Consider the following 23,026-nt stretch of genomic DNA (forward strand, 5'->3'; position numbering starts at 1 on the left):
TGGACATTTGGGCTGTTTCCATCTCTTGGCAATTGAAAATAATGCTGCTATAAACATTGGTGTGCAAATGTCTATTAGTGTCCTTGCCCTTATGTCCTCTGAATAGATACCTAGCAATGGTATTGCTGGATCATATGGCAATTCTATGCTTAGCTTCCTGAGGAACCACCAAACTGCCTTCTGTAGCAGTTTGTATCATTTGACATTCCCACCAACAGTGAATAAGTGTGCCTCTTTCTCCACATCTCTCTAGCACGTGTCATTTTCTGTTTTTTTGATAATGGCGATTCTGGTGTTTGTGAGATGATAGCTCACTGTGGTTTTAATTTTCATTTCCCTAATAGCCAGGGAAGTTGAGCATCTTTTCATGTGCCTTTTGGCCAATTGTATTTCCTCTTCTGAGAAATGTCTGTTCATGTCTTTTGCCCATTTTGTAATTGGGTCGTTGGTCCTTTTGTTGTTGAGTTGAACAATCTCTTTATAAATTCTGGATACTAGACCTTTATCTGATAAATCATTTCCAAATATTGACTCCCATTGTATAGGCTATCTTTTTACTTTCTTGACAACGTTCTTTGATGCATAGAAGTATTTAATTTTGAGGAGTTCCCATTTAGTTCTTTCTTTCTTCAGTGCTTGTGCTTTGGGTATGAGATCTAGGACACCACCTCCCATTATAAGATTTATAAGATATTTCCTTATATTTTCTTCTAAAAGTTTCATGGTCTTAGATCTAATGTTTAGGTCTTTGATCCATTTTGAGTTAATTTTTGTACAAGCTGTGAGATATGGATTCTCTTTCATTCTTTTACATGTGGATATCCATTTCTCTAGGCACCATTTATTGAAGAGACTGTTCTGTCTCAGGTGAGTTGGCTTAACTGCATTATCAAAAATCAATTGCCCATAGATGAGAGAGTCTGTATCTGAACAATCTATTCGATTCCATTGGTCAGTATATCTATCTTTATGCCAATACCATGCTGTTTTGACCACTGTACCTTTGTAATACACCTTAAAGTCAGGTAGTGTGAGACCTCCAACTTCATTTTTCTTTCTCGGGGTATTTTTAGCTATTTGGGGCGCCTGCCCTTCCAGATAAATTTGGTTATTGTTTTTTCTCTTTCAGAAAAGTAAGTTTGGGGGATTTCAATTGATATTGCATTGAATCTATATATCAATTTAGGTAGAACTGACATCTTAACTATATTCAGTCTTCCAATCCTTGAACACAATATGCCCTTCCATTTATTTAGGTCTTTTGTGATTTCTTTTAGCAATTTCTTGTAGTTTTCTTTGTATAGGTCTTTTGTATCCTCATTAAATTTACTCCTAAATATTTTATTCTTTTGGTTGCAATTGTAAATGGTATTTTTTCTTCATTTCCCCCTCAGACTGCTCATTACTAGTGTATAGAAACACTACCAATTTTTGAGTGTGTGTTGATCTTGTAACCTGCCACTTTGCTGTACTCATTTATTAGCTGTAGTTGTTTTGCTGTGGATTTTTTGGTGTTTTCAACATTTAGTATCATACCATCGGCAAACAGTGAGAGTTCTACTTCTTCCTTTCCAATTTTGATGCCTTATATTTCTTTATGTTGTCTTATTGCTCTAATTAGAACTTTCAACACCGTGTTGAATGACAGTGGTGATAGTGGACATCCTTGTCTTGTTGCTGATCTTAGGGGGAAAGCTTTCAGTTTTTCTCCATTGAGGATGATGTTAGCTGTAGGTTTTTTATATATTCCCTTTAGCATGTTAAGGAAGTTCCCTTCTATTCCTATCCTTTGAAGTGTTTTCATCAAGAAAGGATGTTGAATTTTGTCAATGCCTTTTCTGCATCAATCGAGATGATCATGTGGTTTTTCTGCTTTGATTTGTTGATATGGCATATTACATTAATTGATTTTCTTGTGTTGAATCATCCTTGCATACCTGGGATGAATCCTACTTGGTCATGGTGTATAATTCTTTTAATGTGCTGCTGGATTCGATTTGCAAGAATTTTGTTGAGGATTTTTGCATCTGTGTTCATTAGAAAGATTAGTCTAGTTTTCTTGTAGTATCGTTGTCTGGCTTTGGTATAAGGGTGATGTTGACTTCATAGGATGAGTTAGGTAGCTTTCCCTCCTCTTCAGTTTTTTTGAAGAGTTTGAGCAGGATTGGTACTAATTCTTTCTTGAATGTTTGGTAGAATTCACATGTGATGGCACCTGGCCCTGGACTTGTCTTTTTGGGAGCTTCTTAAAGACTAATTCACTTTCTTTACTTGTGATTGGTTTGTTGAGGTCGTCTATTTCTTCTCGAGTCAGTGTTGGTTGTTCATGCTTTTCTAGGAACTTGTCCATTTCACCTGTGTTGTCTAGTTTGTTAGCATAAAGTTGTTCACAGTATCCTCTCATTACCTCCTTTATTTCTGTGGGGTCAGTGGTTATTTCTCCTCTTTCATTTCTGATTTTATTTATTTGCATCCTCTCTTTTCTTGTTTTTGTCAACCTTGCTAAGGGTCCATCAGTCTTAGTGATTTTCTCATAGAACCAGCTTCTGGTGTGGTTGATTTTTTTTATTGTTTTCATGTTCTCAATTTCATTTATTTCTGCTCTAATCTTCATTATTTCCTTCCTTTTGCTTGTTTGGGGTTAGTTTTCTGTTCTTTCTCTAGTTCTTCCAAGTGAACAGTTAATTCCTCAAATTTTGCTCTTTCTTCTTTTTTGATATAGACATTTAGGGTAATAAATTTCCCTTTTAGCACTGCCTTTGCTGCATCCCATAAATTTTGATATGTTGTGTTTTCATTTCCATTTGCTCACGATATTTACTGATTTCTCTTGTAATTTCATCTGTTCTTGTTTGCTGGCTTCCAGAATGCAATATACCACAAATGGAATGGCTTTTAAAAGGGGGAATTTAATGAGTTGCTACTTTACAGTTCTAAGGCTGAGAAAATGTCCCAATTAGAACAGGTCTATAGAAATGTCCAATCAAAGACATCCAGGGAAATATACCTTGGTTCAAGAAGGCCAATGAAGTTCATGGTTTCTTTCTCATCTGGAAAGGCACACTGAGCACAGTCGGGGTTTCTCTCTTAGCTGGAAGGGCACTTAGCGAACACGGCATCATCTGCTAGCTTTCTCTCCTGGCTTCTGGTTTCATGAAGCTCCCCAGGAGGCATTTTTATTCTTCATCTCCAATGGTCGCTGGCTCGTGGACTCTCTGCTTTGTGGTGCTGCTCTTTCTGAATCTCTCATTCTCTAAAATGTTTCCTCTTTTATAGGACTCCAATAAACCAATCAAGACCCACCCAAATGGGTGGAGACATGTCATCCCCTAATCCAGTTTAACAACCACTCTTGACTAAATCACATCATCCAGGGAGATGATCTGATTACAGTTTCAAACACACAATATTGAATAAGGATTGTTCTACCTTTATGAAATGGGATTTTGATTTAAAACATGGCTTTTCTAGGGGGCCATGTTTTAAATCCTTTTAAACCAGCACATCTTCCTTGACCAACTGGTTATTTTAAGAGTGTGTTTTTGAGCCTCCATGTATCTGTGAATTTTCTGGCCCTCTGCCTGTTACTGATTTCCAACTTCATTCCTTTATGATCTGAGAAAGTGTTTCGTATGATTTCAGTATTTTTAAATTGATTGAGATTTGCTTTATTTCCCAGCATATGGTCTATCCTTGAGAATGATCCATAAGCACTTGAGAAAAAGTTGTATCCTGCTGTTGTGGGATGTGATGTTTTATGAATGTCTGTTAAATCTATTTCGTTTATTGTATTATTCAAATTCTCTGTTTATTTATTGATCCTCTGTCTAGATATTCTGTCCTTTGATGAGTACGGGGAATTGAAGTCTCCACCTATTGTGGTAGATGTGTCTAATTCTCTTTTCAGTGTTACCTCATGTATTTTGGAATGCTTTGGCTCGGTGCATAAATATTTATGATTGTTATGTCTTTTGTTGAATTGTTCCTTTTATTCTTCATTTTATTAATACATAGTGTCCTTCTTTGTCTCTTTAATTGTTTTACATTTGAAGTAATTTGTTGGATATTAGTACAGCTGCACTTGCTCTTTTCTGATTGTTGTTCGCATGAAATATCTTTTCCCAACCTTTCACTTTCAACCCATGTTTATCCTTCTGTCTAAAGTATCTCTTGTAAACAACATATAGATGGGTCCTGTTTTTTAATCCATTCTGCCAGTCTATGTCTTTTGATTGGGGAGTTCAATCCATTAATATTTAGTGTTACTACTGTAAGGGCAGTTTTTTCTTCTATCATTTTACCTTTTGGATTTTATATGTCATATCTAATTTTTCTTCTTTTTACCTTTACTGATAGTCTTCATTTCTATACTCTTCTACACACCTCTCTCTCCTGTTTTTCCTGTCTGTAGTGCTCCCTTTAGTATCTCTTGCAGAGCCATTGTCTTGGTCATAAATTCTCTTAGTGATTTTTTTGTCTGAAAATGTTTTAATTTCCTTCTCATTTCCGTAAGACAATTTTGTTGGCTTTAGAATTCCTGGTTGGCAGTATTTCTCTTTTAGAATCTTAAATATATCATACCACTCTCTTCTCACCTCTGTGGTTTCTGCTGAGAAATCTACACATAGTCTTATTGGGCTTCCCTTGTTTGTGATGGATTGCTTTTCTCTTGCTCCTTTCAAAATTCTCTTTCTCTTTGACATCTGACATCTCAATTAGTAAGTGTCTTGGAGTATGTCTATTTGGATCTGTTCTGTTAGGTGTATGCTGTTGAGTGTAATTTTATGTCTTTCATATGAGTTGGGAAATTTTCAGTGATGATTTCCTCCATTAGTTTTTCTCCTCCTATTCCCTTCTTTTCTCTTTCTGAGACAAATACACAACGTATTTGTCCTATCCTGCTTTGTCTGCACTTCATGTTGTCCCTGCTCATATTTTCCCATTCTTTTCCCTATATTTTCTTTTGCTTGCCTGATTTCAGATGTCCCATCCTCCGGTTCACTAATTCTATATTCTGCCTCTTGAAATCTAACAAGGTTTCAGTTGTTTTTTTTCATCTCTTCTACTGTGCCTTTCATTCCCATAAGTTATGTGATTTGTTTTTTCAGACTTTCAATTTTTTCTTTTCGTTTGTCCCTTGCCTTGTTTATATCCTCCCTCAGTTCATTGCTTTGATTTTTTATGAGATTTTCCATTCTGTGCGAACATCCTGAATTGTTTCAACTCCTGTGTGTCATTTGAATTGTTGGTTTGTTCCTTTGAGCCATATCTTTAGTTTTTCTAGTATGATTCGTTATTTTTGCTGGTGTCTAAATATTTAATTTCCTTAGTTTATTCTGGAGATTATTTTCATTTTTTTACCTAGGATTTTCTTGCTGGATGGCTGTGTTCTCTGTGTGTGCTTTGACATTCAGTTCAGCTTATTCTAGACCTCTAGCTTAGATTTTGTTTAACAGATCAGAATTTTTCAGTTCTTGTTTTTACCCTGCTTGTATGGTGCCTTTTTTTTCCTTAGAAGGGAACTACTACTTACGTATTATAGACCCCAGTCATATTTTCCAGACCAGACTGGCCTCCTCTCAAGAGGAGAGTCACCTGCATCAGTTTTCCCTGAGGGTGAGACCCAGCAGGTTGAAAGACTTTCCTATGAAAACCTCTAGACTTTGTATTTTTCCTATCCTGCACAGTATGTGGCTTTGTTTGCCTGTGGGTTCCACCGGCATAAAGTGATGTGGTCCCTTTAACTTCAGAGGAGAGATTGTAGTCTGGCTGTAATCACTTCAGTTTTCCGGACCCTGGGGTCTGAATTCCTGGGGGGAGGGATTCCACCTGAGCTCAACCCCACCCCTCTCTTGGGCGAAGGCATAGCCTCTGGGGAATTACTTCCTTTCACCTTACCAGCCTCTTTGTCTCTCAGACAAGCTTAATTCCGCCCTTACCTGGGGCAGTTGGAGCCTGAGAAGCTTTGTATCCAAAGAGTAGTTAAGCTGTAGAAACACAGCCACAGAAAAACAGAAAAGAAAAAATAATCCTTTTCAGAGCAGGACCCCTGTTCCTCGAGTTTGCCAATCAAGAGCTTAAGTTGGTATGTTGCTCTATGTATCTCCAGATCCTATGTGCCCCCTCCTTTCCTTCAGGACCCAAACCCTTTCAAGTATTTTGTGCTGTCCAATCCAAAAGAACTGTTTTTTTCTCTTTCTGTCAGTCCTGCCCCTCTGCACCAGGTTAAAAACCAGCAACCTCGACTTTTACTCAAGATTCAGCTGAGCTGATGGTCTATATTTAGTAGTCAGAATTTGTTAATTAATTCCACAATTGGAGCTTGGTTGAGCTCAGCCTGTTGCTGTTAGTAAAGTCTCTTTCCTTTCCCCTCTGGGAACCAGCTTCTGGGGGAGGGGCATTGGTCTCTGCGGCTTGGGAATTCAGAGTTCTGAATGGGATAGCAGCCTGTGCACCTTGTCCAGATTGGTGTCTGCTGTGTGTCCAGTAACTGAGATGGCACCAGCAGGTGTTTTGTACTGTTCTTAGTTATTTACTAGCTGTTCTGCAGGACAAACTAAATTCCACACCTCACCAAGCTGCCATCTTGGACGTGCCTCCCCTCCCTTGGATCTTGAGCCCAGATCCAAGCAACAATGTTTTCTGAATTCCTGGAATGCCCGCAAGGATCTCCATCTGAACTAGTGCTATGAGTGTTCAGGAGAATGAGGCACCAGGTGCTCACAGGCAGGTGTGTGTGGGGGGGAACAGCCTGAAGCCTGTTCCATATAATCAACACCTGAGCCTGGTACCCCACTGAAACTGTAAAAGGGGTGAAAGAGTGCAGTAGATGGGGTATGTGGGAGGTTTTTTAGGCCAGGGGTGGAGTGAAGCCTTCTGGCTGAGGAAGACGTAAGGATCACTCACATTAGAGCCATGTCCTCCTGCTGGGCCTAAGAGTCTGCTGTGGTAGTTGGATTCAGGTGTCAACTTGGCCAGGTGTAGATGCCTAGTTCTATTGTGAACATGAGCCAATGGTATGTGAACCTCATCTGTTGCTGATTACATCTGCAGTCGGCAGGAGGTGTGCCTGATGTAGTGAATGATGTTTGATTTAATTGGCTGGTGCTTAAATGAGAGAGCTCAGCGTAGCACAGCCCAAGTAGCTCAGCATATCTCATCTCAGCACTGGCAGCTCAGATATCTCATCTCAGCACTGGCAGCTCAGCCCAGGCCTTTGGAGATGCAGACAGGAATCACCCTGGGGAAAGATTGCCCTATGCCTTCCCATGTAAGAAAGAACCTCAGTTGAAAGTTAGCTGCCTTTCCTCTAAAGAACTATACATTAACTAAATAAATCCCCTTTTACTGAAAGCCAATCTATCTCTGGTGTGTTGCATTCTGGCAGCTAGCAAACTACAATATCTGCCTTCAGGGGCTACCTCAGAGCCAATCTGAAGAGCCTAATGAAATGGACCCTGAGTGGAAACAGAGCCAGAGAATGCCATTGAGCTGTCCCCTGCCTGTGGATGAGATGCTGTGTGCCCCCAGTGTCTGGGTGCCCCTCGGCCTTGACAGCTGCTTTGGCAGAGGAGGACCCTGGGTGTGGTTGCAGCAATCAGAATTGAGTGGAGGTACTGCTTTCCTGCGATTTTCAGGGCCTGTGCTCCTAGCAGGGTGGCCACAGGGCACCAGCCTGCCCTTGTCCACCTCATCCGCAGTGCTGTGAGCCAGGGTGGGGCCTCTGCCTCCTTCCCATTTACCCCTGCCCTATCTCCCTGTGGGTGTCTAGATGAGAATGGTCTGGCCTGGGAAAGGGAGCCACCAAATCCTAAAGCTGGTGTGATTTGATTAGCCTCTTAAAGTCTGGACACCTTAGAATTTCTGAATTGGAATTCATGCTACAAATGGCTGTCACCTGTGGTTCAGAGAGAAAAACCCCAGCCTAGTGGAGGGCTCAGGTAGAGTCACCCTCTGTATGAGATTTCCGGACCAGTTGGGAGGTGTTCCATGTATGGGCGAAATTGATCAGCGTCATCATTAGCTCTGTTAATAAATTCACAGCCAGATCCTCCTGGAGTTTGCAATGAAGGGGAAATCTCCCAGCCCAACATACTCACCTTAGCCTTGTGGGCCTAGAGACTCTATTTACTTGCTGCTGAGACGAAGCTTCGTAAAAGGCGCTGTGGAAGGTGCCACCCCATGGAGTTCTCTGTGGGAACCCCATGAGTTCTCTTTGTGAGCTGCTCTTACTCGTCACCTGCCATCCTGTCCCCTTCAGAGGGAAACTGTCCTTGGTGTGTCTGGATGCCCTGAAGTCTGCACTTAGAAAGGACTCTTTACTTTTCCTGCTATTCATTTTTCCCATGATAAATGGACTCTTTGTTCAGCCGAGTTGTCTGATGAGCTTGGTCTGGGCAAGAGTGCCTGTCCTCACTAGGATGGGGGTAGGTTCGGGCCAAGCAGGGGCCTCAGCATCCCTGAGCAGATTCCTCATGTTGCATGCCACCATTCCCTTTATTCACTTGTTCCTTCTCACTCCTTTTAGGTTACAAAGCTTGTGAAGAACTATCGGTCCCACTCAGCCCTGCTCGCTCTGCCATCTCGACTCTTCTATCATCAGGAGCTTGAAGTCTGTGCAGACCCCAAAGTGGTGACCTCTTTGCTGGGCTGGGAAAAGTTACCAAAGAAAGGTTTCCCTCTCATTTTTCATGGTGTGAGGGTGAGTTTTCCTGTTTTAAACTCTTAAATGATTTGCTATCAACTAAGGACAGTGCAGTGTGAAGCCATTCTGCCCAGGTGACTGTCTTCAGAGTCAATGAGATGACCACAAGGTGCCTTTTCTTCATAGTGTTCCATATGGGGTCACTGTTAGTGTTTTGTTTCACTCAGTCCTTAATCAAATATCTCTTGAGGGCCTGCTCTGGGCAGATGTCTTGCTGGTTCTTGAGTTGGAAAACAGTGAGACAGCATGGAAGGGCTTCTGCCTTCCAGGTGGCCCGCATTGGAGAGAGTACTGACCACTCAGACCAGATAGGTTAGGAATAGGACTTTATATGAGATTCAACAAAGGCTCTGTGCACTAGGATTACTTTCCAGAAACCTATGACCTCCAGATGGATTTCCATACCAGATAAGCCCTGAAATGCAGAGGGGCCAGCCTCTCCAGAACATCAGCTAGTTCCATCCCCCTGTCCCATTTTTATCAACTTTTCCACCATGGACAAGTTAGAATGGGCATAGCCCAAATAACCCTAAAGGGTAGAACAAAGATCAAAGGTGATGGTAGAGTCATACAGAGAAGGTCAGGTTTAACACATGAGTATAAGTGCTGTTATACGATATTCCTTTTAGTCTCCGGTACCCTAGAGCAGCTAGAAATAAAAACCTAAAATTGTAGAATTGTAACCCATACCAAACTCTGAAATCTGTTCTACAACTAATTATTGCATTGTGCTTTTGAAATTTGTTTTTTTTGTATATATGTTGTTTTCCACAAAAAAGAAAAAAAAGTAAATTATAATAAATGCACAACTATATGATGATACTGTGAACCACTGATTATATACTTTGGATAATTACGTGGTATGTAAATATATAATATATCAATAAAATTGCATTAAAATTAAAATATTTTTTTAAAAAACAGGGGCTCAGAAATCGTGCCTAGCAGGGCAAGCCCTTGCTAGATATTCATAGTAGATATGCTGTCTGCATGAAAGCAGACACAGGTTGGCTGAGTGAAGGGTGGTGAGAGACAGGCCAGGCATCAGAACCAGACTCAGATGTGGCAGAGATTTTGGAATTATCAGACCAGTAACTTAAAATAACTATGATTAATCCACTATGGAGTCTAATGGGAAAACTGGACAGCATGCAGGAAAAGGTGGGTATTGTAAACAGAGACATGGAAGCTCTGAGAGTAGGAAGGAGATGGTGGAAAAGGCACCACAATATCATAACTGTGATTAAGCCCATGGAATGGTGTTCTTGGGAGGGGATGGGATGGGATGGGAAAGATTTTGTTGTATATATGTTCCCACAATTTAAAAAAGAAGGAAAGAGCACCTGAAGACCTGATGACAGTGCGGTACATGATCCTGGATGGGATCTGACAAGGAAGGAGAAAAGGTTCAGAGAGACGTCACTGGGGCCTAAGAAAGCAACAGAATAGAGACTGTAAGCTTTATAGCGATGTTAAACTTCTTGGACTTGGTAACTGCACTTGAGATGGATACCTAAGTGAAAATATCCTTGTTGTTAGGAAATGAAGTGTTCAGGGAGCATGATGTATATGACCTACACTCAAGTGCTCGGTAAATGAATCGATAGTAGGCAGGCAGGCAGATAGACAGATACATTGATAGGTTGATGGATAGTTAGAATGATATGGCCAATGTGACAAAATGTTAAAATTGGTCATGTAGGAGTTGGGGGGTGGGGTGTGGAGAGGGTTATGTTGGAATTCTCTGTGCGGTTTGTATTATTTTTCAAAGCTGTTGTGTAAATTTGAAAGTATTTCAGAATAAAAAGAGAGAAAAAAGAAACAAAGAATTGCTAAAAATCTGAAATGCTGCAAGAGAAACAAAGAATGCCTTTAATAGGCTCGTCATTAAACTGAACGCAGCAAAGGAGAGAGCCTGAAACTCTGAAAACATGTCAGTAAATGCCTTCCTTTCCAAGAAACAGAGCCTGTAACATGTTCAGGTCACACTTGCTGTGACTTTCTTTTCTAGATCCTGCAGCTGTGCCCTCCCCACCCTGCTCCCTCCAGGCACGCTCAGGCTGAGGGTGGCAGGTGGCTGAGCTTGTCTAGCCGGAAAGCCAGGGACCCCTCCTTCAGCCAAGTCTCCCATCACAGACCTGGCTGGGCACACCACACCCCTGCCTCCAGTGTTTCAGGAGCATGGGCCCCCTTGCCATCTTAAGGGCTTTCAGACCACCTGAAAGAAGGGTTTGGGGAGGCCCCCTGGAAAATAGATGCTCCTAGCAGCTGAGATCAGAGGCTTAAGGGTTTCATCATAGCCAGACCCTTGCTGGTAGGATTTGTGTAAAATTCCTTTAGTGCTCTTGACCTTTGAGTGTGTCTCCTTTCCCATTTCTAATATTGTATGCTTTTGTTCTCCATTTTTTTCTAAAGCTCACAAGAGATTTATGTTTCATTGGTCTTACTTGGATCAACAAATGAGGACCTGTGGACCAAAACCAGTGCCACACTGGTTTTGTAAATAGAGTGTTACAGGAACAGGCCGTGCTACTCATTTTGTGTATCATCTGTTTTGTTTTCTGCTGCAACAGCAGAGTCATGGAGCTGCAACAGAAGCAGTGTGGCCCTATCAAAGATTAAAATATTTACTCTCTGGCCCTTTACAGAAAAAGTGCCAACCCCTGGTCTCATTGGAATACCAACTTTGTTTTTTATTTCATTAAGTTCAACTTTAATTCCCCTTACTTATTTCTCTTTTTTGATTTTGCTCCTCTTTCTTTTTCTTGTAAGATGAATGCTTATTAGTTCTTGTATTTTTCATCTTCTTTTTTATAAAAAGGCAGTCATGACTGCAGATTTTTTTTCTAAGTAGCACTGTAGCTTGGTATTTTATAAAGTACCTTCCATTCCATGGCTTACCAGACACTTGGGATTTCCTCTTTATTTTCTTTTTGATCCAAGGGTTTTTGAGAAGTATTTTTAATTTTCAAGTAGGTAACAGTTTTTTTGTTGCCTCCTTTTAATTTCTAGTTTTATTAGGCTCTGGTCAAGGTCTTCAGCCTATAAACTATCTACTTTTAACAATTGGTTATGGTATTCTCAGTGGCCAGTTACGTAAGGATTTGGATGAGAGTTCTGAGAACATAAAAAAAAATATTTCAGTATCTATTTAAGGGATACGAAGTTTCATATAGTTATTAATAAGTGTATTTAGTCTATCGTTTCACATTTCTGTGTCCTTAATGTTTTGTCTGCTAGTTATTTCTACTAGTGAGAGGAGTATTGAAGTCTCACATTATAATTGTACTTTTTATCTTATCTGATTGTTTTTGAATTTCTAATAGTTTTTACAATATTGTTTAACTGTTCTGTTGTTTCATGCAAACAAGTTTATGATTATTTTATCTTCCTTATTCTATAATGACCTTAAATTCGTCCTTGTAATGATATTAATTTTGCCACTCCTTTTTTCTTTTTACCTGGTATCTCTCTGCCTTCTAATTTCATTTTTTTTTTAGAAGCAAGTGGATTTTATATTTAATCCAATTTCAAGTTACTGCTTTTAATGAGATAAATGAGCTCAATCTACAGTCATTTCATTAAAAATTTTTTTTAATTTGAGAAGTTACAGGCTGATGTAGAGAATAAAGTATTCCCGTATGCCTCCCCATTAGTAGCACCACATTAGTATGATGCCTTTGTTACAATTGATGAGAGAATATTATAACTGTACTATTAGCTATAGTCCATAGATTACAATAGGGTGTATTTTCCCCTATATACCAGTCACCCTATTATTAATGCTTTGCATTAGAGTGGTACATTTGTTATAATTCATGACAGAACATTTTTAGAATTTTATTAACTATATTCGATTGTTTACAATAGGGTTCACACTGTCTGATTTTAAATTTTTTATTCTACTAGCATATGTATGACTTAAAATTTCCCCCTTTTAGCACATTCACATATATAATTCAGTGCTGTTAATTATATTCACAGTTGTACTACCATCACCAACCTTCATTTCTAAACCTTTGCAATCAACTTAAATAAAAATTCTGTACTCTTTAGGTATTAACACCATGTTTTCTACCTCCAATCCTGCCCCTGATAACCTGTATTCTAGATTCTAACTATGAGTTTGCTTCTCCTAATTGCTTATGAGTTTACTTATCCTGATTATTTTGTATCAGTGAGATCATATGATATTTGTTCTTTTCTATCTTATTTCACTCAACCCCAGTGTCTTCAAGGTTCATCCATGTTTTTGCTGATTCAGAACTTCACTCCTTTTTAATGCTCAGTAATATTCCATTTTATGTATATACCACATTTTGTTCATCCATTTATTGTTTGATGGACACTTGGGTTGCTTCCATATTTTAGCAATTGTGAATAATGCCACTATGAACATCACTGTGCAAATAATTGTTCAAGTCCATGCTTTCATTTCTTTTGGGTATATACCTAGAAATAGGGTTGCTGGGCTATATGGTAATTCTATACTTAACTTTCTAAGGAACCACGAAGCTGCCTTCCACAGGGACTGCACCATTTTACATTGCCACCAGCAATGAGTGAGTGTTCTTATTTATCCCACATCCTTTCCAACACTTGTAATTTTCTATTTTTTTAATAGTAGCCATTCTAATGAGTGTGAAATGGTATCTCCGTGTGGTTTTGATTTACATTTCCCTAATAACAAATGATGTTGAGCATCTTTTCATTTGCTTTTTAGCAATTTGTAGATCTTTTTTTGGAGAAATATCTGTTCATCTTTTCCCATTTTTTATTTGGGTTGTTTGTCTTTTTGTTGTTGAATTGTAGGAGTTTTTTTATATAGTCTGTATTTTAAACCCTTATCAGATATGTGGTTTCTAAATATTTTCTCCCATTCTAGTAGGTTATATTTTCACCTTCTTATCAAAGCCCTTTGAAACACAAGTATTCTTTTTTGAGGAGGTCTCATTTATCTCTTTTTTTCCCACTGCTTATGCTTTGGCTGTAAAGTCTCAGAAACCACCTCCTTCCCCGATATCTTGAAGATGTTTACCTATACTTTCTTCTACAGTTTTATGGTTCTGGCTTTTATATTTAGGTCTTTGATCTATTTTTAGTTAATTTTTTTATGAGGTGTAAGATAGGGGTTCTCTTTCATTCTTTTGCTATGGATATCCATTCTCCCAGCAACATTGGTTGAAGAGACTGCTCTGTCCCAGTTGAGTGGGCCTGGGAGTCTTGTAGAAACTAATTGATCAGAAAGATTCCAAGATAGTGGCTTAGTGAGGTATGGAGTTTAGTTCAGCCTACAGAGCAGGTAGTAAATAGCCAGGAACAGTACAGAACAACTGCCGAGGCCACATCAGTGACCAGGCACACAGCGTACACCAGTCTGGACAAACTAGACCAGCTGCGATTCCACACAGAACTGTAAGTTCCCCAAGCCGTGGAGGCCAGTGCCCCTCCTCCACCGCACTTGATTCCTGGAGGGGAAAGAAGGGAGACTTCACTAGCAGCAGTGGCTTAGGTCAACCAAACTCCACTTGTGGAATTAACAAATTAGGTCTACTGGAAATAGGCCCCCAGCTCAGATAAACCTCAAATAAGAGGTAAAGGTACTAGGAGTTTGTGCCTCAGAACAGAGGGGGCAGAGCTGATGGCAGCGGGGGTCAGGGGGTATCGGGATTTGGATCTGACAGCACAAAGTACTTGAAAAGACCTGGAGCCTATGAAAAAGGGGGGTGGTGGCATATAGAACCTGAAGATACATAGAGCAACATGCCAACTTTTAAGCTCTTGATTAACAGATCCAAGGACCAAGGGTCCTGCTCTGAAAGGGATTTATTTTTTGCTTTGTTTCCACTACTTAACTATTCATTATATAGAACTGCAAGGCCTTAGAGGCCCCAACTGTCCCAGACAAGAGCGGAATTAAGCTTGTTTGAGAGACAAAGAGGCTGGCCAGGTGAAAGGAAGTAATTCCCTGGAGGTTGTGTCTTCCCCAGAGAGGAATGGGACCCAGCTCAGATGGAATCCTTCCCTCAAGGAATTCAGACCCTAGGGACTAGAAAACTGTAACAATTAAAGCCAGCCTACAGCCTCTCCTCTATCTCAACCACAGTCCCAGCAGGGAGAGTCTGCTGAAGTTAAAGGCACCATATCACTTTATGCTGGTGGGAAACCACAGACAGAGAAGTGCCACATACTGAGCAGGTTAGGAAAAACAGTCTAGCAACTTCATAGGAAAGTCTTTCAACCTGCTGGGTCTCACCCTCAGGGAAAATTGATGCAAGTGACTCTTTCCTGCTGAGAGGAGGCCAGTCTGACTGGGGTCTATAATATCTAAGAAGCCCCTCCTAAGGGGAAAAAAAAGGTGCCATATAGACACGGCAAGAAACAAGAAAACAAGAACTGAAAAATTCTGATCTGTTAAACAACCTATGCTAGAGGTCTAAAATAAGCTGAACTGAATGTCAAAGAACACATATAGAACAAAGCCATCCAGCAAGAAAATGCTAGGTAAAAGAGTGAAAACAATCTCTAGAATAAACTAATTAAGGAAATCAAATGCATAGACACCAGCAAAAAATAACAACTCATGCTAGGAAAACTGAAATATGGCCCAGTCAAAGGAACAAACCAACAATTCAGATGAGATAACAGGACTGGGGTTTATTCCAGGTATGCAAAAATGGTTCAACATAAGAAAATCAATTAATGTAATATACCATATCAGCAAATCAAAGCAGAACAACCACATGATCATCTCAATTGATGCAGAAAAGGCATTTGACAAAATTCAACATCCTTTCTTGATGAAAACATTTCACAGGAATAGAAGAGAACTTCCTCAGCATAACAAAGGAAATATATAGAACACGCACAGCTAACTATCATCCTTAACGGGGAAGGACTGAAAGCTTTCCCCCTAAGATTAAGAACAAGACAAGGATGCCCACTGTCATCTTTGTTATTCAGCATTGTGTTGGAAGTTCTAGCCAGAGCAATTAGAGAAGAAAAAGAATTATAAGGCATCAAAATTGAAAAGAAAGAAGTAAAACCCTCACTGTTTGCAAATGGTATGATACTATATGTTGAAAACCCCAAAAAATCCACAGCTAAGCTATTAGAGCTAGTGGCAGGTTACAGGATCAGTACTCAAATATCTGTAGTGTTTCTGTACACTAGTAATGAGCAATCTGAGGGGGAAATCAAGAAAAAAAAATCCATTTACAATTGCAACGAAAGAATAAAATATTTAGGAATAAATGTAAATAAGCAAACAAAAGACCTATACAAAGAAAACTACAAGAAATTGCTAAAAGAAATCACAGAAGACCTTAAAAAAATGGAAGGGCATACCGTGTTCATGGATTGGAAGACTAAATATAGTTAAGGTGTCAGTTCTACCTAAATTGATTTATAGATTCAATGCAATACCAATTAAAATCCTGAAAGCTTACTTCTCAGAAGTAGAGAAACCAATAAGCAAATTTATCTGGAAGGGCACGGTGCCCGAAATGGCTAAAAATGTCTTGAGAAAGAAAAATGAAGTTGGAGGTCTCACACTACCTGACTTTAAGGCATGTTACGAAGATACTGTGGTCAAAACAGAATGGTACTGGCATAAAGATAGATATACTGACCAGTGGCATCAAATGGAGTGTTCAGAGATAGACCCTCTCATCTATGGACAATTGATCTTTATAAGGCAGCAAGCCAGCTCACCTGGGACAAAACAGTCTCTTCAATAAATGGTGCTTGGAGAACTATATATCCATATGCAAAAGAATAAAAGAGGATCCATATCTCACACCTTATACAAAAATTAACTCAAAGTGGATCAAAGATCTAAACATTAGATCTAAAACCATAAAACTTTTAGAAGAAAATGTATGGAAATATCTTATAAAACTCGTAATTGAAGGTGGTTTCCTAGCTCTTATACCCAAAGCATAAGAATTTAAGAAAGAATTAGATAAATGGGAAGTCCTCAGAGTTGAACACTTTTGTGCATCAAAGAACTTTGTCAAGAAAGTAAAAAGCCTACACAATGGGTGACAACATTTGGAAACAACATATCCAATAAGGCTCTAGTATCCAGAATATGTAAAGAGATTGTTCAACTCAACAACAAAAAGACAACCCAATTACAAAATGGGCAAAAGACATGAACAGACACTTCTCAAAAGAGGAAATACAAATGGGTAAAAGGCACATGAAAAGATGCTCAACTTCCCTGACTATTAGGGAAATGAAAATTAAAACCACAGTGATATCATCTCACACCCACCAGAATGGCCAGTATGAAAAAAAACAAAGCAGAAAACGATAAATGCTGGAGAGGATGTGGAGAAAGAGGCACACTTATTCACTGTTGGTGGGAATGCAAAATGGTACAACTACTGTGGAAGGCAGTTTGGTGGTTCCTCAGGAAGCTAAGTATAGAATTGCCATATGATCTGGCAATACCATTGCCAGGTACCTATTCAGAGGACATGAGGGCAAGGACAGAAATGGATATTTGCACACCAATGTTTATAGCAGCATTATTTACAATTGCCAAGAGATAGAAACAACCCAAATGTCCATCAACAGGTGAGTGGCTAAACAAGCTGTAGTATATACATATGATAAAATATTATGCAGCTATAAGACCAAATAAAGACATGAAGCATGTAAAAACGTGGATGGACCTTGAGGACGTTATGCTGAGTGAGATTAGCTAGAAACAAAAGAATAAATACTGTATGGTCTCTGCCAGTTTGAAGGAATATATGTACCCTAGAAAAGCCACGTTTTAATCCCAATCCCGTTTGTAAAGGCAACCATTTCTTCTAATCCCTATTCAGTACTGTATGTTTGAAACTAATTATTTCATCTCCCTGGAGATGTGACTTGAGTGATCGAGAGTGGTTGTTAAAATGGATTAGGTGAAGACTTGTCTCCACCCATTCAGGTGGGTCTTGATTAGTTTATTGGAATCCTATAAAAGAGAAAATATTTTGGAGAAAAAGTGAAAATTCAGAGAGAGCGGAGAAGAACGACATAGCCGTGAGAAGCAGAGAGTCCGCCAGCGGGCGACCTTTGGAGATGAAGAAGGAAAACGCCTCCCAGGGAGCTTCATGAAACAGGAAACCAGGAGAGAAAGCTAGCAGATGACTCTGTGTTCACCACATGCCTTTCCAGATGAGAGAGAAACCCTGACTGTGTTCACCATGTGCCTTCTAACTTGAGAAAGAAGCACTGAACTTCATTGGCCTTCTTGAATCAACGTATCTTTCCCTGGATGCCTTAGATTGGACATTTCTATAGACTTGCTTTAATGGGGACATTTTCTCGGCCTTAACACTGTAAACTTGCAACTTATTAAATTCCCCTTTAAAAAAGTCATTCCATTTCTGGTATATTGCATTCTGGCAGCTAGCAAACTAAAACACTCTCACTGATATGAACTTGGAGAATTTCAGTTAAGAACAGAGGTTATCAGGAGATAGACATAGAGATTGGGTAATTGGAGCTGAAGGGATACATATTGTGCAACAGTACTGACAATAAGAATTAAAAAATGGATAGCACAATACTGCTACATGACTGTAGCACAGTAATGTAAGTATACTGAATAAAGCTGAATGTAAGAATGATAGAGGGAGAAGGGCTGGGGACACATATGAAACCAGAAGGAAAGACAGATAATAAAGACTGAGATGATATAATCTAGGAATACCCAGAGTGTACAATGATAGTGACTAAATGTACAAATTTAAAAATGTGGACAATGCTATGTTGGCTCCAGGGTAGAATTCTCACCTGTCATGCCAGAAGCCCAGGTTCAATTCCCTTTGCCTACCCATGTAAAAAAAAAAAAAAACAAAAACTGTTTTTGCATGAGGAAAAACAAAGGAATGTCATTATTGTAGGGTGTTAAAAATAGATGGTCATTCATATTTTAAAACTTCAGTTTCTGTGTGAGAAAAGCAAGAAATGTTTATTTGGGGCGGGGCATGGCGGCTCAGCAGGCAGGAATGCTTGCCTGCGATGCCAGAGGACCCAGGTTCGATTCCCAGTGCCTGCCCATGTAAAAAAAAAAAAAAAAAAAAGAAATGTTTATTTGGTACAAGATTTATATTTTGACTAGTACATTTCCTAATTTATCTTATGTTGCTGATTTAATTGAACACCATAAGTACATGGACCCTTGAATAGGCCATGAGACTTTGTAGGTTTGTCCAAGTTAGTGTGATGCCCTGATAAATCCCAGAGTGATCTTAACAGTGAATAAAGAAGTTTTTACAAAGTCCCCTTGAGTGAAAGGGTAGAAAGGGGGAAAAATTGGACTTCGCCCTTTGGAGAATTGCTGATATTCTCCCAAGCAGTGGGGACAACCAAACTATAGGCCGAGCCCTCAATCTTGGGGTTGTTACTATGAAACATCCCTGCAAAAGATAGGCTAAACTTCCTTAAAATTAGGTTTAAGAGTCACCCCCAAGAGAACCTCTTTTGTTGCTCAGATGTGTCCTCTCTCAGCCAACATGACAAGCAAACTCACTGCCCTCCCCCTTTCTGTGTGGGACATGACTCCCAGGGATGTGGACCTTCCTGGCAATGTGGGACAGAAATCCCAGAGTAAGCTGGGACTCAGCATGAAGGGATTGAGAAAACCTTCGCACCCAAAAGGGGAAAGAGAGAAATGAGACAAAATAAAGTGTCAATGGCTGAGAGATTCCAGACAGAGTCGAGAGGTTATGCTGGAGGTTATTCTTGCACATTAAATAGATATCATCTTTTTTAGTTAAGATGTAATGGAGGGGCTGGAGGAAACTGCCTGAAAATGGAGAGTTGTATTCCTGTAGCCATGTTTCTTGAAGATGATTGTATAATGATACAGCTTTGTGTATCATTGTGAAAACCTTGTATCTGATGCTCCTTTTATCTACCTTTTCAACAGATGAGTAAAACATATGGATTAAGTAGGACATGAGATTTTGTTGGTTTGTCCAGAGTGATGCCCCAATGAATCCCAGAGTGATTCGATCAGTGAGTGGAAAAGTATCTGCAAAGCCCCCTTTGGGGAGCGGTGAGACGGGGAGAAATTCAGCTTCCCCAAGTTGAATTCTTGATATCCTCACAAGCAGTGTGGACAAACAAAGCTATAGGCTGAGCCCCCAGCTTGGGGGTTTTTCATATGAAACTTAACCCCGCAAAGGATAGGTCAAGTCTACTTAAAATTTAGGCCTAAGAGTCACCCTCAAGAGAGCCTTTTTGTTGCTCAAATGTGGCCCTTCTCTCCAGCCAACACAACGAGCAGTCTCTATACACTATACTAGTGTATAGTGTATAGTCTCTATACACTATACTAGTGTATAGTGTGTATAGTCTCTATACACTATACTAGTGTGTAGTGTGTATAGTCTCTATACACTATACTAGTGTGTAGTGTGTATAGTCTCTATACACTATACTAGTGTGTAGAAACGCTACAGATTTTTGAATGTTGATCTTGTAACCTGCCACTTTGCTGTACTCATTTATTAGCTCTTGTAGTTTTGCTGTGGATTTTTCAGGGTTTTCGACATATAGTATCATATCATCTGCAAACAGTGAGAGTTTTACCTCTTCCTTTCCAATTCTGATGCCTTGTATTTCTTTTTCTTGTCTAATTGCTCTGGCTAGAACTTCCAACACAGTGTTGAATAACAGTGGTGACAGTGGACATCCTTGTCTTGTTCCTGATCTTAGGGGGAAACTTTTCAGTTTTTCCCCATTGAGGATGATATTAGCTGTGGGTTTTTCATATATTCTCTTTATCATTTTAAGGAAGTTCCCTTGTATTCCTACCTTTGAAGTGTTTTCAACAGGAAAGGATGTTGAATCTTGTCAAATGCCTTCTCTGCATCAATTGAGATGACCATGTGATGTTTCTGCTTTGATTTGTTGATATGATGTATTATATTAATTGATTTTCTTATGTTGAACCATCCTTGCATACCTGGGATGAATCCTACTTGGTCATGATGTATAATTCTTTTAATGTGTTGCTGGATTCGATTTGCTAGAATTTTGTTGAGGATTTTTGCATCTATATTCATTAGAGAGATTGGTCTGTAGTTTTCTTTTTTTGTAATATTTGTCTGGTTTTGGTATGAGGGTGATGTTGGCTTCATAGAATGAATTAGGTAGCTTTCCCTCTACTTCAATTTTTTTGAAGAGTTTGAGGAGGGTTGGTACTAATTCTTTCTGGAATGTTTGGTAGAATTCACATGTGAAGCCATCTGGTCCTGGACTTTTCTTTTTGGGCAGCTTTTTAATGACTGATTCAATTTCTTTACTTGTGATTGGTTTGTTGAGGTCGTCTATTTCTTCTCGAGTCAAAGTTGGTTCATGCCTTTCTAGGAAGTTGTCCATTTCATCTACATTGTTCTATTTATTAGCATAAAGTTGTTCATAGTATCCTGTTATTACCTCCTTTATTTCTGTGGGGTCAGTGGTTATGTCTCCTCTTCCATTTCTGATCTTATTTATTTGCATCCTCTCTCTTCTTCTTTTTGTCAATCTTGCTAAGGGCCCATCAATCTTATTGATTTTCTCATAAAACCAGCTTCTGGTTTTATTGATTTTTCTCAATTGTTTTCATGTTCTCAGTTTCATTTATTTCTGCTCTAATCTTCATTATTTCTTTCCTTATGCTTGCTTTGGGGTTAGTTTGCTGTTCTTTCTCTACTTCTTCCAAGTAAACAGTTAATTCCACGATTTTTGACCTTTCTTCTTTTTTGATATAGTCATTTAGGGCAATAAATTTCCCTCTTAGCACTGCCTTTGCTGCATCCCCTAAGTTTTGATATGTTGTGTTTTCATTTTCATTTGCCTCGAGATATTTACTGATTTCTCTTGTAATTTCTTCCTTGACCCACTGGTTGTTTGAGAGTGTGTTGTTGAGCCTCCACATATTTGTGAATTTTCTGGCGCTCTGCCTATTATTGATTTCCAACTTCATTCCTTTATGATCTGAGAAAGTGTTTTATAGGATTTCAGTCTTTTTAAATTTGTTGAGACTTGCTTTGTGACCCAGCATATGGTCTATCTTTGAGAATGATCCATGAGCACTTGAGAAAAAGGTGTATCCTGCTGTTGTGGGGTGTAATGTCCTATAAATGTCTGTTAAGTCTAGCTCATTTATTGTAATATTCAAGTTCTCTGTTTCTTTACTGATCCTCTGTCTAGATGTTCTGTCCATTGATGAGAGTGGGAAATTGAAGTCTCCAACTATTATGGTAGATGTGTCTCTTTCCCTTTTCAGTGTTTTCAGGGTTTGCCTCATGTATTTTGGGACATTCTGGTTCGGTGAATAAATATTTATGATTGTTATGTCTTCATGTTGAATTGTTCCTTTTATTAGTACATAGTATCCTTCTTTGTCTCTTTTAACTGTTTTACATTTGAAGTCTAATTTGTTGGATATTAGTATAGCTACTCCTGCTCTTTTTTGGTTGTTATTTGCATGAAATATCTTTTCCCAACCTTTCACTTTCAACCTATGTTTATCTTTGGGTCTAAGATGTGTTTCCTGTAGACAGCATATAGAAGTATCCTGTTTTTTAATCCATTCTGCTAGTCTATGTCTTTTGATTGGGGAGTTCAGCCCATTAACATTTAATGTTATTACTGTACGGGTAGTACTTTCTTCTACCATTTTGCCTTTTGGATTTTATATGTCATATCTAATTTTCCTTCTTTCTACACTCTTCTCCACACCTCTTTCTTTCGTGTTTTCGTATCTGTCTCTAGTGCTCCCTTTAGTATTTCTTGCAGAGCTGGTCTCTTGGTCACAAATTCTCTCAGTGATTTTTTGTCTGAAAATGTTTTCATTTCCCCCTCATTTTTTTTTTATTAATTAATGGAAAAAAAAAGAAATTAACCCAACATTTAGAAATCATACCATTCTACATATGCAATCAGTAATTCTTAACATCATCACATAGATGCATGATCATCATTTCTTAGTATATTTGCATTGGTTTAGAAGAACTAGCGACACACCAGACAAAGATATAGAATGTTAATATAGATAAAAGAAATAAAAGTAATAATAATAGTAAAAAAAAAAAAAAAAAAAAAAACCTATAGCTCAGATGCAGCTTCATTCAGTGTTTTAACATGATTACTTTACAATTAGGTATTATTGTGCTGTCCATTTTTGAGTTTTTGTATGTAGTCCTGTTACACAGTCTGTATCTCTTCAGCTCCAATTACCCATTATCTTACCCTGTTTCTAACTCCTGCTGGACTCTGTTACCAATGACATATTCCAAGTTTATTCTCGAATGTCTGTTCACATCA

At 39.0% G+C, this 23,026-nt stretch overlaps 1 protein-coding gene across 5 annotated transcripts in view; it reads left to right on the forward strand.

Moving 5' to 3' along the window:
- The window catches only part of MOV10L1 (Mov10 like RNA helicase 1), a 179,531-nt gene that overhangs the window by 118,649 nt on the left and 37,856 nt on the right, over positions 1 to 23,026 (forward strand). For all 5 annotated transcript variants that reach the window (XM_077169223.1, XM_077169224.1, XM_077169225.1 and 2 more), the window contains one exon: positions 8,528 to 8,701. In XM_077169223.1, the coding sequence (XP_077025338.1) occupies positions 8,528 to 8,701 (174 nt within the window). The remainder of the gene's footprint in view (positions 1 to 8,527; positions 8,702 to 23,026) is intronic.

The sequence above is a fragment of the Tamandua tetradactyla genome, chromosome 7, assembly GCF_023851605.1.
Source record: "Tamandua tetradactyla isolate mTamTet1 chromosome 7, mTamTet1.pri, whole genome shotgun sequence".
Taxonomy (NCBI): Eukaryota; Metazoa; Chordata; class Mammalia; order Pilosa; family Myrmecophagidae; genus Tamandua; species Tamandua tetradactyla.